Below are 20,137 nucleotides of genomic sequence, written 5' to 3'. Positions count from 1 at the left end.
TTTTTTTCAAATCAAAATAGTGCAAAAGCACATGTCGAAAAAACACTTTATCGCGTTCCATTTTTCACAAAGCAAAAGAAATTGTTGTTTAGGAAAATAATTGTGTATGCTGACTGAATGTTATCGAGAAATGTCGAAATTAATCACAAACTACCTGTTTCGTTAGTAATGACTACTAGAACTGTTTGCATTGCCATCTAACATTTGCGGGCGGAAACTAAGTTAAGGTCCTAATACTTATATTGAATATTTGTTCATCAAAATTATATTTGGTAAAACACCCCTTTAGAGAAGGCAGTTCCAATAGCTTTGATCTTGACATACATATATTATAGAGGTTACCGTCCTGAGTAACTTTTGGAAGGTTTTAGCTGTCGCTCGTTGTTTATTAAAAAGTTATTAACAAAAGAAATTTTATAAAACTCTGCTATGTCACGATGATAAATATTTCTTGAAAGAAACTTTTGCAAATGGAACTGTTATTTCCAAAATTTATTAATATCAATACAGAGTATATTAAGTTTAGTATATAAACGGTAAGCGTGATTCTTTCTAGACGTTTAGTTCTCATAGAGACACGCATACATGAATTCACGCATGCGTTTTCTTCTCTTTATACATTGTATAAATACACGTCAAAATAACACTTTCGCATATTCATACAGTTCGTCATAAAAATTGTGAGAAAACAAGCACGATTTTCAAGTTAGATGACAATTTTCCGAAAAAGGGAGGGGATAATGTTGGTATTAAGGAAAATCTCTACACAATATAATTTAAAGATCTATTCATTGTAACTGCACTGCTGAACTGGTGCAATAAATTGAAGTGAGACATATATATGTTATCTCATTATAATCTTTTGCATTATTTCAGCAGTGCAGTTACAAAGAACAGATTTTTAAATTATATCATGTAGAGATATTTTCATGAGGATGTTTTCCTTGATACCAACATTATTCCTTCCACTTTTCGAGAAATTGTCGCTTAATCGATTTTCAGGCGATCTGACCTTCTAATTCCCTTAATAATATATGTAACTAGCAACGTCATCGGAGGTGAGTCCTTTAAACAGAAGTTTTACCTTTTAGGTAATAAATATTTATATTTTCGAGAAAAATTCTTTCACTTCATAACATGCTTCCGGGACCAACTCCGGACATGCTCCGGGACACAGTCTCAGTGCCAATAATGCAGTAATGGCAAAAAAAATTATCTAGACTTTTCTACTAGAATTCAAATGAGGTATGCAATGTCTTTTCAGTTATCCATCGTGCAGCGGGGCAATAGCGCCCGGTTTAGCAGCGGACATGCATTTCCAGGATAACGTGATCGCTTTCATCGGGCCAGCTTGCGCATTTGCTTTGGAACCAGTGGCACGTCTCGCGGCGTATTGGAACACCCCAATTATTACAGGCATGGGTGATCAAGTAGGTCGAATCGTTCTGAATTGTGTTTGTATTGTACACAATTGTACTTGCGCGTGAATTTTAGCACACTTGATTTGCACGATTAACTTCTCTCGCCTTCTCTATTCTTTTTCGCATCATTAAATATCTAACACATATTTGGTATAATACCAATTTGTCACACACAGTGTACGAGGGCTGCTCCGTAAGTTTTGCGACTAGTAAGGAAAACACGGTAATTTGTCATTGAAAATGGCTTTATTGTTTTTCAAAGTATTCTCCATGATGATCAATACACTTCTGCATTCGCTCAAACCATTTATTATAGTATTCATGCCACTCCGAAACTGGTACCTCCAAAATATGTGTTTTAAACGCATCAACCGCTTCTTCTGGCGTCGAAAATCGTTGACCACGCAATTTATTCTTGATGTTCGGGAACAAAAAGAAGTCATTCAGTGCCAAATCAGGACTGTACGGTGGATGATCCATTAATTCGATTAATTTCATTAATTAATAATTTCGATTTTTTTCACTGGTCAAATAGGCGGTTGTTTGAGCCGATGTATGAGAGCTGGCATTGTCATGGTGAAGAATGATTCGTTGTCTTGAGTTGTTTTTCCTTATTTGGCCGAAGACTTCTGGCAAACAAATGGTTGTGTACCACTCAGAATTGACCGTTCTACGTTTCTCTAAGGATACTGTTGCCACATGACCAGTTTTTCCGAAAAAACAGGCGACCATTTGTTTCGAAGTGCTTCGAGCGCGAACAACTTTTGTTGGGTTAGGTTCACTTTGAAAGACCCACACAGTCGACTGCTGTTTAGTTTCCGGCTCATATGCATAGATCCATGATTCGTCACCTGTATAAAGGTTATATACGGCATTTAACGCACCTCGATCGAATTTCTTCAGCATTTTTTTGCACCAATTTACACGATCCTTTTTTTGAGCAATTAAATTATGCGGGATCCAACGTGAACAAATTTTTTTTACGACCAAATGTTCATGCAATATCGTTTGTATGCAATTCATATCAACACCCAGGGATGCCTGAATCTCACGGTATGTCACATGTCGATCTTGCATTATCAATTCACGCACAGCATCGATGTTTTCTGGCACAGCAGCTGATTTTGGACGACCTTCGCGAGGTTCGTCGATGAGCGAACTACGACCACGATTGAATTCACTAAACCAGAGACAAATAGTGGTCTTGTGTGATGCTTCATTGCCAAAAGTGGAAGCAAGTTGATCGATGCATTCTTGTCTCGATAATCCACGTCGAAAGTCGTAAAAAATCATCAGCACGAAAGTGTTCTCGTGTTAATTCCATTTTTTCGCTGAGACATAATTTTCAAGTCACTGTAAACAATACAAGTAGTCTCCGTACGACAAAACGTTTCGAGTAAAAAAATCTTCCAAACTGTCAAACTTTTTAATGGTAAGGTTAGATTTTACCTAGCAACGCCAGTGTTGCCAAGTCGCAAAATTTACGGAGCAGCCCTCGTATACTTTGAGAAACTCGATTTAACACGATATGTTTTAGTTTAAGATGAATTGCGTCGTTGTGTTGTTAACGTTTAATTATGTAATTGTCACTTTCTTGTGAACCAAGCCCCCCTCAGAAGGCGAGCTGTCGGTCACGTCTGGTATCCTTGGAAGGATTCACAAATGGAAGAATGAAACCTCGGTAAGCTATGGGAACGGTTTTGTGGATTTTTCGTCTTGCTCGAATGAATTTCATGTTAAACATTTCTAAAACTATTATCGTTTACTAGGCATTTTTTTATACAGAGTGTCCCAATAAGAGCGCAAGATTTTAATTGCGCGCTGTTTTCGTTCTGTTATGTAGACTATACTGAACGTTAAAACTTCTCAGTTGTCATGTAAACGCATTAAGATTAGTAGTCATGGATTATTATACGAAGAAACTACGATTTATTATTCTGAAAATTTATATAATAAATAATGGGGAAAGTTTTGTGGAAGCAGTTCGCAAATCGCGTGCAACATTTTCGATTGACAAAATATCAAAGCGTTGTTAAGAGTTAAGGAACCTATATTCGCTATTGTTCAGTAATTAGACGAGAACTAATTAGTAATTTGACACTTTGCACCAAATTCACACGAAATATCTGCATCTGCATGCTTATAAAGTTCAACTAACGTAAAAATTGGAACCAACGGATTATCTACAGCACCGTGCATTTGTCAATTGGATGTTGGAAAACCAAGAAATAATTTTTCGGAGAAAATGATTTTTAGCGATGAAGATTTTCACTTTGATGGGTACATAAATAAATAAAACTGCCGGATTTAAGTCGAAGAAAATCTTCGAATGATTTTTGAAAAGCTAATATTAGGTGGTAAACTTAGTTCCTGCGGCTCACAGTTAGATGACGTTAGTTGTAGGTGTAATTTATTTTGACATCTGAAACTGGCTGCATTTTAGAGGTTAGACATTTGTCAATAAAATTCAGTGCGAAGAGATTCATTTAAGCAAGCAATGCTATTTTTCTTTTGATTAAATATGGAAATATGGATGATAAGTTGTTTTTTCGACATGTGCTGCTTCATTACTTTGACTTGAAAAAAACTGCAGCTGCAGCTCATAAATTGCTTTTCGAAGCTTATGGCAATTATGCTCCATCGGAAAGAACATGCCAAGTATGGTTTCAGCGATTTAAGAGTGGTGATTTTGATGTCAATGATAAAGAACGCTCAGGCCAACCGAAAAAGTTTGAAGACACCGATTTGCAGGCATTATTGGACGAAAACTCTACTCAAACGCTCCAAGAATTGTCTGCAGCATTAAATGTTACTCCGATGGCTGTTTCCAAACGTCTACATGCAATGGGAAAAATTCAAAAGGAGGGAAAATGGGTACCACACGAATTAACCGCAAATGCCATTGCGAATCGCTTAAACATCTCTATTTCTCTGCTCGCCAGGCAGAAAAAGAAGAGTTTTTTGTGGCGCATAGTGACTGGCGATGAAAAATGGATATACTTCGATAATCCTAAACGAAGAAAATCATGGGTAGACCCTGGCCAACCATCGACATCCACACCAAAGAGAAATATTCATGGCCACAAAGCAATGCTTTGCATTTGGTGGGATATGCACGGCGTCGTTTATTATGAGCTACTCAGACCGAACGAAAGTATCACGGGGGATCGATATCAATCACAATTAAACCGTCTGAATGAAGCATTGTTGGAAAAAAGGCCAGCAGTAGCCAGCAATCGACGTAAAGTCATGCTTTTGCACGACAACGCTCGACCACACGTTGCCAAAGCCGTCAAAGAAACACTGATGCAGCTCGAGTGGGAAGTTCTCCCGCACCCAGCGTATTCACCAGACTTAGCTCCTTCGGACTATTACTTGTTCCAGTCGATGCAGCACGGCTTGGTGGATACACACTTCAGAAATTACGAGGATGTGCGAAAATGGATCGACGAATGGATTGCATCAAAAGACCAATCGTTCTATCGTCGCGGAATCTACGCGTTGCCCGAAAGATGGGAAAAATGTATAGCTAGCGAGGGAAAATACTTCGATTAATGTATTTTTTGCTTTCGATGTCGAAATAAATGAGTTTTTTAAACAAAAAAACCGCAGGAACTAAGTTTACCACCTGATACATGCACCACGAGTTATTGTTTGATGTAGATGTTGGGCTGGCACACAGTGGGGCTATTCGGCATGCGTTGTTTCCTATAGCCCTTGGATTTCAACCGATTTTGACGCTTTTTTTTTTAAATGATCATCTTGAAATTTTCAAGAGATCTGTCAAGGCCGAATTTTAAAATAATGTTAGAAATTAGTTACACATATGAACACAAAGACTTTTTTTTTAAAGTAAACTGAAACTGCTGAGCAGTTTATTTACTAGTAAATTTACTAGTAAATGGAGTGATAAATGATTATCGAGTATACAGGGTCATCGAAAAGTATCGGACCCCCCTAATATCTTCAGTTAGAATGCATTTTGGAGAAAATGTCCAATAGCAAAGTTGTATGGTTTCAAGCGGAGAGTAAGATGATGACTTTGACTTTGACCTTGACCATGTCCTTCAAGGTCATTTTAAGGTCAACCTTATTTTTTTAAATGGAACTCCCTACATTTTATTGCACATTCTTATAGCTTATCTCGAGAGCTTTCCAAAACGCTAGAATAAAACATTTTTTCATTAAGTACTTTTTGAGTTATAAAGGTTTGAAGTTAACAATTCGTTAAGTGGGGTGTGATTCCGGCCAGTTAAGGCAAGAGTGGCGTGTGGGTCCGGTCAGTTAAGGCAAGAGTGGCGTGTGGGTCCGGCCAGTTAAGGCGAATTTCATTCCAACTTGTCAGCTTGGGCAAAATATTTAATTGTACCAAACAATTCACAACAAATGTGCAAATTGTTGAAGCTGTACAACTTTGCTATTGGACATTTTTCCAAAATGTATTCTTACTGAAAATATTAGGGGGATCCAACACTTTTCGATTAATATATTTTCTTTAAACCAATTAATTGGTCTCATTATTCCGCGTACAAAAGTATTAAGGTTATGATTACTGAAAACTAAATAATATTTTACAAGATATTTTACATTTCGTGTCAAAAAATTGTTAACTTTAAACCTTTATAATTCAAAAAGTACTTAATGAAGAAATGTTTTATTCCAGTGTTTTGGAAAGCTCTCGAGATAAGCTATAAGAATATGCAATAAAATGTAGGGAGTTCCATTTAAAAAAATAAGGTTGACCTTGAAATGACCTTGAAGGACATGGTCAAGGTCAAAGTCAAGGTCACCATCTTACTCTCCGTTTGAAACCATACAACTTTGCTATAGAACATTTTCTCCAAAATGCATTCTAACTGAAGATATTAGGGAAGTACGATACTTTTCGATGACCCTGTATGTATAGCTTCCGTGAGACAGGACGTGGCCTATTTTTCTGTGGTAGTGGGGGTAAATCCTGGCGCCAGTGTGTCGAGGGGTGGGGGATGTCGAGAGTGGGGGAGGGTCCCGAAATGGAATGGAGGGGGAATTTTCCAGGTTCAGTGAAGGGGGTAATATGTGGAATAAAAAATTGTTAATATTGGAAGTGGGGGCGGACAGTGTGTCACCCTCACTGTAAATCGGGTAGGATTATTCAGGTGGATTTATGTATTTTATTTTATTTCTTTTTATCGCATCGTTTCTTATGGAATATAAACTTTGTCTCCTGTGGTATGACTGTTGTCTGGAAGTTCCGAGTCTCGACTGATGAGTGAGTCGAGGAAGAGTAGGTGACGATGGAGGAGCTAGGGGTAGGGGAGTAGTCGTCGGTTGCTTCTGTATAAGGGGTGAGGGTAATTCATGCTATTGGTTCGTTTAGTGGTCAGCTATGGATATTCACGGGGATTGGTTTTTACCTGGAGGGTCTCTCCGCTTTGTCGCCTACGTCGAGAAGTTCAGAAGTTGAGAAGTTGAGAAGTTGAGAATGCTAAGTGTGACCTGGAAAATTTAGGCGAAAAGGTTCCTACTGAACGTTAGGCGAAGGTGGGGAGCTAGCGGGAGAGGGTAGTCGCCAGATGTTTCCGCGTAAGGAGTAAGGAAGATCTATTGGTTCGTTCAGCGATCAGCTATGGTTATTCACGGAGATTGGTTCTTTCCGCCTTCCCCTGCATCGTTGCTTACGTCAAGAAGAGTTGAGGGGGGAGACGTTACCGGAAAATTATGAGGAAAAGATGCTTGCCAAAATGTTAGAAGAGCGAGATAGATGGAGAAGGGACAGCAGGTCTGGATAGCTATGGATATGCGGTGTTTGGCCTCAGTTTTGAGGGACGAAGAAAGAAATATTTTTAAAAGAAAAAGTCTATCGTTTATTTATATATACAATCATGAATACATTTCTACTTATTTCGTATACATTTGGGAGCGCAGTATTGAATGTAATGTTGAGAAGTATGGAATATGGAGCACTTAAGCTTACAATAAAAGAATATTTTATTGAATAATTTTACAATCATTTGGTCGTTTCGCTCATGTTTCGGTATAAAAAAAACTAATAAGTTGATTAAGATTATAACCGCGCCACATATAATAAAGAAACACGCAAGAATAGTGTCCGTAAGTTTGCGCCGAATATCCCTGTAGCTGGGTAAAGTTCCATCGTTGGATGATGGAATTTCTTCTAAGTCGAAGAAGGAATCTGGAGTCGATCGTGGGCAGCCGTAGCTGTCGAAGTATGTACCCGTTCCATGTTTATCGACGTACAAGGCGACCCAGTGTTGTCCTGGACGGTCATAATTTCTCGGTATTAGCGACTATCGCTGTCGACCTCGTCCATACCTTCGGTACTCGGTCGGCTGAGTAGACTCCTGAGTGTCTAACATCGAGTTGTTGAATCGCTTGTAGAATCTCAAGCGAATTCATTTTGACAAGATAGAGGCGTATGTAAAGTATTTATTAGGTGTACAACTTTGTTTTCGTCGTTTTTTTTCCGAAATTCAAAGCTTTATTGTAAAAAACTGGTTATATATTTATGATTCAAAGTATTATCCATCGCTGGCCACTACTTTCTTTCATCTTCATCTTTCGAGCAGTGTACGAATCCCGCGTCGAAAAAACTGGTCATCTTTTGAGGCGATCCACGAATTGATTCAATTTTTTATTTCCTCATAAGGCCGGAAGTGCTGGTCAGCCAGGCCGTGTGCCATCGAAACATTGATCGAAACAAGTGATAGTTAGAGGGAGCAACGTCTGGAGAATACGGCGGATGGGGTAGGACTTCCCATTTCAACGTTTCCAAATATGTCTTGACCACTTTCGCAATATGGGATCGAGCATTGTCATGCTGCAAAATCACTTTATCGTGTCTCTCGTTGTATTGCTGCTGTTTGTCTTTCAATGCTCGGCTCAAACGCATCAATTGCGTTGGATATCGATCGTCTGTGATTGTTTCAGTCGGTTTTAACAGCTCATAAAACACTACGCCGAGCTGGTCCCACCAAATACAGAGCATGACTTTGGAGCCGTGAATATTCGGTTTGGCCGTCGACGTGGAAGCATGGCCGGGAACTCCTCATGATTTCCTGCGCTTAGGGTTATCGTAATGAACCCATTTTTCGTCCCCAGTCACAATGCAATGCAGAAATCCCTTCCGTCTTTGCCTTTCAAGCAGCTGTTTACAAGCAAACAAACGCCGTTCAACATCTCTCAGCTTCAATTCGTACGGCACTAAATTTCCTTGCTGCTGAATCATTCCCATGGCTTTGAGGCGTTTTAAAATGGCTTGTTGAGTCACTCTCAATGATCGTGCCAATTCTTCTTGATTTTGACACGAGTCTTGATCAAGTAATGCCTCCAATTCTGCATCTTCGAAAACCTTCTCTCTTCCACTGCTATGCCGGTCTTCGACGTCAAAATCACCGTTCTTGAAGCGTTGAAACCACTCACGACACATTCTTTCACTAATAACGGCCTTATCATAAGTATTTGAGAGCATTCGATGAGCCTCAGCCGCAGATTTCTTCATATTGAAGCAGAAAATTAAAACCTCCCGCAAATGACGAGAATTTGGTGTGTAAACTGACATTTTCAATCGAGAATAACTTTATGATGCAGACACAAATCGACTAATGTTTCTATGGGGTTATGTTTGCAGATGCCCAAGTTTATTTTATGACGTCTATAATCTATTTATTTCGACCACCATTTACCGCTAAAGCCATCTATAGGAAAACGGCGGAAGGAAAATTGTACACCTAATACCTCGGGTATGATCACCGTTATTTCGCCGCTCGATCTATCTTCCGATGTTTGTGTTCCTTCGACGGTTCTCTTTGCGGCTTCCTTCTCTGGCGAAGGGATTGCTGTTTGGAGCTGGCGGAAATTATAACAAAAATTCACACTATGGGCGGACGACTCCTCGCTCACTTCACTGATGCTGCTAAGCCTGCCCCCCCTCCTTCTCCTCCTCCTCCTTCTTCTTCACAATCTGCTCCCACTTCTTCTGTTCCCCGTTTTTCGCACTGTTCTCGCGCGTTTTACCACTTTTTTAATTTACTTTTAATTTTTAAATTTAATTTAATTACTTGTTTAACGCGCAATGAAAATCAGAGCCCCACACTGTCACATGATAGCCGTGATATATGCACCTTATATCGCGCTCGCCCGATGGTAACATTTGAAGGAGGGAGAGATTTTCTCGAGATTATATACGTCTCTCCCTAGTAAATTGCGCAAATAATCCGTTTTCTCTTTGCCCCTAGTGTAAATACGTCGGATGTTTCTGGATATTTCGCGCAAGTGCTGGAACAAATATTCCGGGTTGGTTTCTCCGTCGCACCATTCGATCCCGTGATAATTTTTTGTGAGCCAGTAATTTTGCTGTCTCGTCTTCTCCTTCAATGCGCCAAACGGATATTGCGGTCGTAAAATCCAGTGCCCCGTGTATGCCTCGTGAACTGCGACAACAGCGACTTTTTTAGCCGTAAGGTTATCGTTGTTATCCCGAAAAGCCTGCACGTCGATGACCAATTCCATATTCACCTATTTCCAACGTTTGCCGGGATCTTTCACTTCGTATAAGTTGCCGCGTTAAGCTCTCGAGGAGAAATGTCTAATCCAGCCCAGGGTAGAGCTATTTTTTCAAAAGAATCGCAGATATCCGACAAGAAGATGATGGGGGAAGCGGAGGAGGGGATTTGTTTCCTAGCTGGCGTAATCTACAATGACTTGACGAGAGGAGTCGATTTCTAATACACTGTCAAATTCCGCGTAGACGATACAATTAATCGTCGCGGTGAGGGCTCTGTCAAATCGTACTTCAAGCCGTAAAGCGCCGTGTCTTACGAGATTTCAATGTCCCGCGCAATTGGCGGACAGATCGAGGGTAAGATCGAAAGTGAAAAGAATAAACCCGTTTAAGTATTCTTCTTTAGTTATTCCATTACCCTCGTTTAGAAAGTGGATACCGGTCCTCGAAAATAGCATATGATAAGCCTTGACATAGAGCTGTACCGCGGGGATAAAATCGGGCTGTAACGGTCGACTAGAAATTTGTTTACCGTCGACATACATAGAGAAGAAATTTATGCCGAAATTAAACGAATTTAATTTTCTATCCCCGTTAAATGCTTTATTATCGACAAAGCCGACTATTATTCGCTTTGGTAATTGTCCAAGTATGACGTTATCCAGAGATTCGCTTACAATTCCGTGGTGAATCGTGAAAGATTTAACTTCGACTCTTATGAGAGGGTACTTAGCGGTGTGTTTGCTTAGCATTCGCGCGTGGGCGAGCAATATTCCGGGATTTACTTTAACCCTTCTTACAAGTAAACTAGCTTCTAGAATATGTATTTTCGACGCGCCATTAGCCTCCATGAGACAAAAGAAATCTTTCGAACGAACGAGCCGCAGCCGCACTTCCACTCCGTTCAGTAAGAATTTATCTTGATTGAACATGTCGCAATGAAGATGTCCTATGAGATCTATCGCTTGTTCGTCTCATACGAACGTGGTACGCCACTCTAGCCCGGCATTTTCTCGCCCCGCCTCCGCCCCCGGAATAACGTCCATATGCTGCGTGGTATCTTCGTACCACAGGGCCGAAGTTAGATATGATCTTTTTGCCGGGGTAGCGTAATTTAATAGCGCCTCGATGTACGCACGATAAGCGTAAGCGTTGTTCGGGGCGACACGAGTTTTTGATTGAAATATACGTCAATTTGGTTGAACAACGAATGTAGAAAATGGTTTACGGGGCCTACTTTGACGTCGTCTTTTTGAACTCCTGCCAGCGGGTTCTTTTCTACTCGCGCGCGAAGTAACAGCATAGTGTGAGTGAGGTCTATGTATTCTTCTCCATGTCCGGGTACGACAAATTCTATGGGGGCGTCGTCCGCGAGAGAGGGCTTGTAATAAATCCATTGTGAACTCTCGATGCTGGTTTGGGTGAGAGGTAATGAGAAAAGATCATTCTTCAAGCACTCGCTGGAATGTGTGTGAAGAAAAGACATGCTTAGTTTTCATCTCGTCGACAGCGTTTGTTTCGACGATTAAGAGAAAATGTCGGATACGGTACGTTTCTTGTTAACAATACGACGTTTTGCGATTTCGCCATTGCGTCTTCCTGCTATACGGCTCTTCTTCTTCTTCGATGATTTCTTCGCCCCGGTATTTCTCCGTCTCGTCTTAGTTTTCGATGATTTCGAAGAACTCCTTTTGCCGCCGCGACTACGTTTACGCAAGCCGGATTTAGCGACGTAACCGCCGAGTCTGTTGAAAGGAAACTGGAGCTTCTTAATCTTCATCGCCGAGTTATATCCGGATCCCTTCATCGGTTTACTGATTTCTTCTCTGGGCCGCATCTTAAGATTCTCTCCTGATTCCTTAAGTCGGGTTTTGACCGCGGTTTTTAAAGGGTGTTATTCCTCACCTCCTCGATTATATTAGTATCATTGCGTAAAGCTTCTTTTCCGACAACGTATAAAGCGGCGGTCAAATAAGGAAGCGGCGGTCTAAATAGCCCCCCCGAGAAAACTTCCGATACAGTGTCGGCGCTGATACGGCGAGCCTACGAAAATATAGGGAATTCTGCCATCGCGACCGCCGCGGTCGCGCTTCGTAATATTCCTGGTAATGACTCATATCGTGTTATAATATCAAAGTAAATTCTCTTTAATCACAGCGCCTAAAGTGCAAAGTCGCCGTCAGCGTCCCAAATTCGAATGGTATGCTCTTACCCGTTTGATCTCTTATATCTATTTCTATCGTTCGAAAACAAGTCAAGAGGAATGTAATTCGCGTGTAAAAAATTCTTCGTGGCGTTATAACCAAAAATGTGCCTGTCGAGCGAGTACTCGACCGGAACTACTCGAAGAAGAGGGGAAGAGACATCCCCCGTTACGTAAGACTCGCAGATGTCACAATAAACGAAGAGTTTATCGGGGATACCTCGCGCGATGCTACCCGGCACGTCGGACGCGACTTCCCGCGTTGTCGACGAAATCGTGTAAAATAATTCCTCGCTAACTTCGCGAGCGCTCGGTGCAAATTTCGAATTGGGATAGCGCGATACGGGTTCGATATCCGCCATGTCGGGATATATTAGTTTTTCGCGTTTTTTGTACGTATCGAACCTTAGCATACGACTGAGCTTGTCGGAGAATTTTATACAATGGGACAAAGTACATTGTTTTTTGTCGCACTTGAGACTTATAAAGACTCTGCCACCATCGTCGGGAATCCGCCCGCCAAACGATGTGTGCTTCGATCTCCGCACAGCCGCTGTTTAAGGCGGACATCAAATCCGGTAGATCGCGGTAAACGCCGAAGGTTATGCAGACGGTTTCGATCTCGACAGTTTTCTCCATTCTGCGCTCCTTGATATTGACGAAGACGAGTCGCCCCTCCTCTCCGGGTTGTATGTGCAAAAAACTGTAGGGAAACAGGATCTCGGTGAGCGCGACTTCCCATTGACCGCGCAAATCCACTTGTTGAGGTAATTCCGTGATAAACGACGTGGTCGTATTTTCCGGAAAGTATCGCATGTTGCTGTTGCTAAATAGAATCATGAGAAATTGCTCCCTCATTATGCCTGAGCGATTTCAGATTCTAAGCGGATATCCACAAATTAAATTTAGAGGGGTATCCTCGCCAGCTAACTAGCAATTCCTTACTGCTCCCGCGACCCCTGCTTTTTATCACCTTGTCGACGATAAACTCCTCTTCTCGCAAATTTTTGCTCACCCTCGCTAGTTCCTGCTCGTAGAATATTCCGTCTATAACTTCACCCGATAGATCGCTCAATTCGTATACCCGCGGCTCTCACCATGCGAGAACGCAATGAATTTGAAATATTTCTTTGCTCCAATTCGCCTCGTATCCTTTCTTGAAGGTGTCTTTCGCCCTACTGACTCGCACCAGATCACCCGCCGCGTATTTAGTCTTTCGTTTACAAACTCCCCCTTTGCACTCGTATCGTCGTTTCGTATTTTCGCGTGCAATGCGAGCGTTTTCCAACGTAACACTCGCCGGCTGCATCAAAGTGGCGGAATGACGGGTGTGATTGTAGGCGCGCACGATATCCTGCAAAATATCGATGTAACGATGCGTATTCCGATGAGTAAAATAACGCCACATTCATTCCTTGAGCGTTCTATTGAAGCGCTCGATTACGGTGGCTTTGACATCTGGATTTCGAGTCACGCGAAAGCGTATGCCCTTTTCTTTCAAAAAGTTTTGAAAGGGACGCGCGAGGAATTCTTTTCCTTTGTCGGTCTGTAGATACGCAGGTAGCCGTCCCTCGTTCCTCGAGAGCACGCGCCGGAGTGCCGTCGTTACGCTAACGCCTGTTTTGTCACGTATCGCTTCCATCCAGACGTACTTGCTGAGCACATCGATAATCGTGAGCAAGTAGCAGTAGTTATCGTTGTAGTTCTTGAGATTGCGAAGCTCGATCAAATCGGCCTCCTACACGTCGTCGATACTCATCACGTTGTAATGTGAAAGCGGGGAAATTTGCGTCGTATCGGTCTGTGTAGCGTGTACGCGTCTTGTGACTCGAGCCAACTAATAATTTCGTTTCGATTGAAATCCGGCTCGGCGGCGTGCGAAAGATTTTCCACGGCTGAGTACCCCGCATAGTGCGTGGGATTATAGTATAATTTTTCCAGTCATTCCAAAAGGTTCCAATCCTACAATCGCTTTTTCCTTGCGAATTTAGAATATCTGTCACTCACGCGCGTTTTGTTCTTCTTGTTGTTGCTGGATATAAACACCTCGTTATCCCGTTCCTCTTCGAACGATGTTTCATCGGATCTGCGTTTACCCGCTGCTACCCTTGTCCCGGAAAAAGTTACGTTTTTACACGACGACGACGACGACGACGGACCTACGAGGATATGCGCGTTCCAAAAGTTCCCCGAGATTCCAATTTAACAATCGCCCCTTCCTCGCGAGTTTGGAATCGCGGCCACTCACGCGGGTTTTCTTGTTACTGTCGCCGGATATAAACGCCGAGTATCCCTCATTGTCGCGCTCATCTTCGAGCGATGCTTCGTCAAACGCGCGTTTATCCATTCGCGCTTTCGCTATTGGAATAGGGATGCTACTACGTACCGCTAAAAAATCGGGAATAGAAACGCTATCGTGCAAAGGCGATTCTTCGATGAAAATTTGAAGAATGCTCTTCTCTCGTAATTCGCGATTTCCCACGAATTCGGGAGGAGTAGCTATATCGTACAATAGTCGAGCAAATCGGCTTCTCCCCGTCGCTTTTAAGGTTTTCCGCTTGCGTACCGCATCGTTCACAAGTTTGGCGATGTTCGTTCCCTTTAAAGCGTTTCCGTCTATACTCACGACCCCTTGTCTGTCCCAGCTTATTCGGACACCGCCACATCGCACAAATGTCGCAGCAACTTGCGCGCTTTAGCGCGATAACTTTTCGGGATTTTATCCAGTATTTCTCTGATGCTTTTCTGCTCGCTGCGACGTCCTCAACGGGGGGCTTCGCCGACGGGGCGACTCAATGCGCTCGCGTTATCTTTATCGATACGCGCTTCCGACAGTGCGTCCGCTTCCCTCGTCTCTCTCTCATGACGACGACGACGATCGAGCTCCGGTTCGTCATCGAGGACGTTGTTGTTTCCGTATCTCGCATCGTCTTCGGGACAAATGTTTTCGGCATCGTCGCCGTCGTTGCTAACGCCAGTGTTTTCGCTCGTTAGTTGATTTTTTTCTTCCTCTCGGAAAAAATGTAGGTAACGTTGAAGCGCTTCTCTGTACAATTTCCATTTCTCGTGATCCGATATCGTTGAATCGAGAATTCGTCTCATCTCGGCATCGAGTCGCGACAAAACGGTTCCCGGAGTGTGTATGGTATTTTCACCGGATCCCGCGTCGTTATTCGACGAAACGGCGGGAATCACGGGTTGTTGCTGCAGCTGCTGCTGCTGCTGCATTCTCGCAAGATTTTCTGCAGAAACCAAAACCATCTTTCTAGCTCTTTCCATGATACACCCGCGCGAGCGCGCGCGTTCGATTTAATTAATTTCGCGGCCTACCGATAACGCCGGATAGAATAGCACCTAGTATAGATCCGATCAGGTAAGGCAAGAATCCTCCTCTTTGCACGATAATTTTCCTCTTGGAAAAATATTCAAATTAGCGCGTTTACTCGCGATATTCCGCAGCGCTGATTTGTACCTGGAAAAACGATTTTTTTCCCGCTGGTCGAGCGGTACGTTTCCTCTGAAAGTGTTGAAAGCGCATTCGCAGATACAGGCGATGAAATTGTTACCCGCGCAGCATAAGAAGGAGGTTCGCTCTTTCTTCATTAAATAGCACAGTGCTTTCAGAAGGCAGACGTTTTTCCGACCGATAGCGCGACACGCGATACTCGTCGCTCTATCGCTACCCCCGCGTTTCGATGTCATCGCGAAGACGCGATCGTCGCGATTCGGGTGAGCGTGTAGAGTTTTATACGAGATTTCCCGAAGATCTATGCGGGACGTAAACATAATGCGCGTTATCCGTGGGGAAAGTGCACGCGCGAAATCGATATTCGTCGGGAGTGGACTGTTTGAAATCGAGCAGCAAATATCCGTGCGCTCCCGAAGTAGTGTCGTGATACGCCTCTTCCAGAAACTTCGGATCATCTGAATAAACTTGACGCGCCAAGTGGCGAATTTGAGCGCGATCGCGAGGATTTTTGAATACTACAATGTAATTGCTGTTGAGAGAAATATCCCGCTGTCCACGGCCTTGATAAAAGAAATTTTGGGAAATCAGTATAACGCTGAGGTTCTTGTGATGACTATCTTTTGTGAACAAATCTACAATCACGTCGCACGAGGACGATTCCCTTATAAGGTCGTCGATTATCACTAATTTCACGCAAAGCGGATCGTGCGAGTAATCATCAAGGCGGGGTAAACCTTCGCGAAATTCGATTATATTTCCCCCCGCGCGCTTTCCGATGTCGCACGATGTCGCCCCGGGCTTTTCGCGGCGGTACAACGAATCCACTTCGTGCTGCAGTTGACGATAGGCCTCCTGCCACTCCGCGTAATAAAACAAAATTCTTTCGAAACGGACGTCGGACATGGCGGACAAATGGCAAAGAAAAGTCTTCACGAAGATCGTTTTACCATATCCCGTCGGACCGCAAACGATCGATGTCCAAGGATGCCTCCAGCGCACGTCCATGTCGCGCGAACAAACGGTCTCCGCACGCGACTCTGGGAATGAAAAAAGATTGGCTCGCGAGCGCGGATTTATATCTTGAATCGTGCGACGGTGGGCTAGCAAACCCTCGCGGTGGGGCCCACGCGGCGACCGTGGCGCTCGCGTCAGCGTACATCCGCGGGGGACGCGCGCCTCAGTGAGCTCTTTCCCGCGGCGCGACGCGCAAAAGCTTATTTAGCGCTGGGGAGGGGGAAGATACAGCTCATGTCCCCCAGCGCTAGAACCGCGATTGTTGAGCTTATCGCGTTGGAACAAGCGATATTTCTCGGTTCGCGCTTAGCCGAGATATTTTATCCTCTTGTTTAAAATTTACTTCTATTCGCCCCTTAAACGTCGCGCAAGAAATTAAAAATTGTTTCGCACGCGCGCTTAAAGCTTAGAGTTGGGGGGAGGGAGGGGGTGGAAGGAGTGTAAGTATGCATAAGAACAAAATCGATTTAAAAAGTTTTTATTTTTTACATTCGTCTTCGCTGCATGTAAAAGTCCTTATTTTTAAAGTATAGTGCGTAAAATTTATGTTCATCTTTTTACAGGAGGAGCAAACAGACGTATATTTCGTATATTTCGCAGTTTTTACATTTTTCTTACCCTAGGAATAATTTTAAAATCTTACGCGGCAAATAAGTAAAACAAAGGAGAGAGGGAGATATATCGCTATTCGCTGGAAACGTAACTGTACGGTACGGAGTATCCGTTGTCGTTAAAACTACGTTTTAGTAATACGGGCATGCAGGACTTTGTCTCGTCTCTTGTGATGATGTCGTGAAATACGGTGCGTCGAATCGCGCTAAATCGCAGTTTTATCACGGATTTATCCTTGTTCGTCTCTTCTCCCCTCTTTAACTTTTCGTCTGCTAGTAACAATGATTTAATGGAACTGAAATTAAACACGCGAGAATTTTCAAAATTCAGGGTTATTTCCTTCACTTTGCAAATTTCTCACGCGCGTCCTTTGCCCGTGCGAACGACGTAAGCGTAAAATTTCGGGCCGGCCGATACAAACGTCTCGATGTAGCTACCGGGGCCGAAACTCTCGAGTTCGTCCGTCATATCGCCCAAAAAATTCCCCGTACGCGGCTCGTACTCGTCGGGATCACCGGTGCTCAAATATATATACGAATCGGTATCGTAATATAACACGCGACGATCTAACTTTTCTAAATACGAATATAACTTTAACCGGGTTAACGCCATGGTGTAAGCGGCTATCGCGACGCTGGTCAGCGGCGACGGAGTGACGGCTTCCCGCCTCATTCGCCACGAAACATGTATCACCTCGTCGTTTTCGGCAATATATTTGTTATTTCGTGCTCCGGACTCGTGAGCAGTGCCGTGAAACTCTCCCATGTTCTAATGATCTCGATATTTGGTAGATTGGAGCGTTGGCCGAATTTACCCTAGAAGGAGTTGAGATAGAACTTCGCGACCGAGCGCAAGCCTGGATTCGGTGAGATATTCGCCCTGTTAAGAACAATACCCTCGACTTTCTCATATTCGCGCAGATATCGGTCCTTGCCGCCTTCGTCATCCGCGAATTCGTTTGGCCATCCGCTTACCTCTTACTTCAACTGCAGAAAGCAGTTGATATATTCGGCGAACAATCCCCCCCGCCGCGTAACCGGATCGTATCGCGTGATTTCGTAGTTCCATATTTCGCTCACGCGTGACGCGATAACTTTTCTCGATAGCTTTGCGTAACTCGCAAGACACCCACGAGCCTTCGAATTCGCGATCAGTAGGGTCGTCGTGCGTACACGCGGTCTGAGAAAATTTCTCGCAGCAGCTGCGGCAGAGCGCGAATAGCAATTTTCCGTTCACGCGATAAGGGAGTACCGGATGGAAGAGATCGCGCGGCGCGAATACCCTGCAACATACGAGACCTTCTACGGGGTCAAAGTTAAAATCGGGCCCCGATCAAGGTGGAACACTCCTTACCTACGTAAATGTCCGGATGACCGAGCGGAAAAGCACCTGTCTTTAGTACACACGGATACAAAGAACATACGTCCACGTAGCGTATCTTCTCCGCACTCGTAACTTCGCGCCGCGTGACGATATTTCCCGTACGCCCGTCGTAGAACGCCTCGCGAGGTTTGAGGGGGTTGTTTCTCAACATGGGATGATTCTCAACAAATTCGCGTATTTCGTGATTTTCGCGCAGCTCCCGATCAAAGATACACTCTCACTTTTTCTTAACGACGTACCGTTTTCTAAGACGACACGTCGTCGCGAGTGTGCGCTCGTAACGCGCTTCGATCGTATCCTCGCGCAACGCGGTTGACAGCGGTCTGTCGCGGTTCACGCGGAAACACTCGGGACAGCCGTGCCAAAAACAGCCGTGAAACTGCAGCACGTGACGCTGCCGGGGATTCTCCGTCTCATAATATCCGTCGACGAGCGGGCCTTCCGATAAACGCTGTTCCCGACCTCTCCCCGCGTGAATTATCGCGCGTCCGAGCTCACGCTCCATCAACAATAACCATTGAAGCGTTTTACGCGATTGCGCGTTGACATCCCTATAACCGCCGAGCGGGATTATCCCAATCTCCTTCTCGCGCAAAAAGTTTTTGCGAAAAACTTTCATACATGCGGAAACGATAGTCGTGTATTCTTCGAACACACGTTTCCACGGTCTAGGAAAATTTTTCGATAGGCCAGACACGCTCGTCGAAGGATATCTACGTCGTTCCGGCAATAGCGCAGTACCTCCTGTTGAAAATTAAACACCGCGTTTTTACCCGTCATTTCCGCGTGCCACGTTAAAAATTGTTTACGTTCATCCGATTTCATCGTATCCGGAGAATAATAATCAATATCCGGTAGCGGCCTGACATAATTTTGATTTTTAATTGTGTTGAATAAATGCGGAAATACGCCTTTGGCGACGGAATTTTTCAGCCCGAAAACTTTCGATAACGCCGACAACCGCATAGGCATGTAATTGACGCTATCGAGAAATTTTGTCCGTCCCACGGTTAGTAATATAATTTTTGTCCCGTTTAATATTACTTTCGGTTCGTCCGTCCCACCGCTTTCGACCAGGTAGCGCAGGATGAACTGCGAGTCGAACGCCCCCGCATTGTACGCGATACAGATGAAGCAGGAGAAATGCTTCGTCGTTCTCGTAGCAAAATCGACGAATTGTTTTACCGGATCATCGCGAAATACAAATTCACGCACCCCGCACCAACGACAGCGCGACGCCATATCGTCCTCTCCCAGGCAAGCTGCGCGACGCAGAGAGTAACGACGTGGGTTTTAACGTTTGCGCATCCTTCGAGCACTTCGTCTTGCCGCGTCTCGAAATCGTAAAATATAAACGCGACGTGGCCCTTCCGATCTGTTCGCGCATCGTCGCGATTGTCATTATCATCATTATAATCGGTCACGTCGACATTTTCGTGTTCTTTCGCGTTGATGCCGATACGCAACCCTTTCGAAGCGGCCGCATAAAACACAGGTGATTCAGCGGTTTCGACGCGCAGCATATGCGACAA

At 43.8% G+C, this 20,137-nt stretch overlaps 1 protein-coding gene across 1 annotated transcript in view; it reads left to right on the top strand.

Moving 5' to 3' along the window:
• The window catches only part of LOC116853282, a 166,903-nt gene that overhangs the window by 100,555 nt on the left and 46,211 nt on the right, over positions 1-20,137 (top strand). Inside the window, exons 3-4 of the mRNA XM_032834279.1 lie at positions 1,265-1,430; positions 3,028-3,102. Of these exons, the coding sequence (XP_032690170.1) occupies positions 1,265-1,430; positions 3,028-3,102 (241 nt within the window). The remainder of the gene's footprint in view (positions 1-1,264; positions 1,431-3,027; positions 3,103-20,137) is intronic.

The sequence above is a fragment of the Odontomachus brunneus genome, unplaced genomic scaffold, assembly GCF_010583005.1.
Source record: "Odontomachus brunneus isolate Ranch 3 - 2012 unplaced genomic scaffold, Obru_v1 Obru_scaffold_300, whole genome shotgun sequence".
NCBI lineage: Eukaryota > Metazoa > Arthropoda > Insecta > Hymenoptera > Formicidae > Odontomachus > Odontomachus brunneus.
This window is presented reverse-complemented; position numbering and strand designations above follow the sequence as displayed.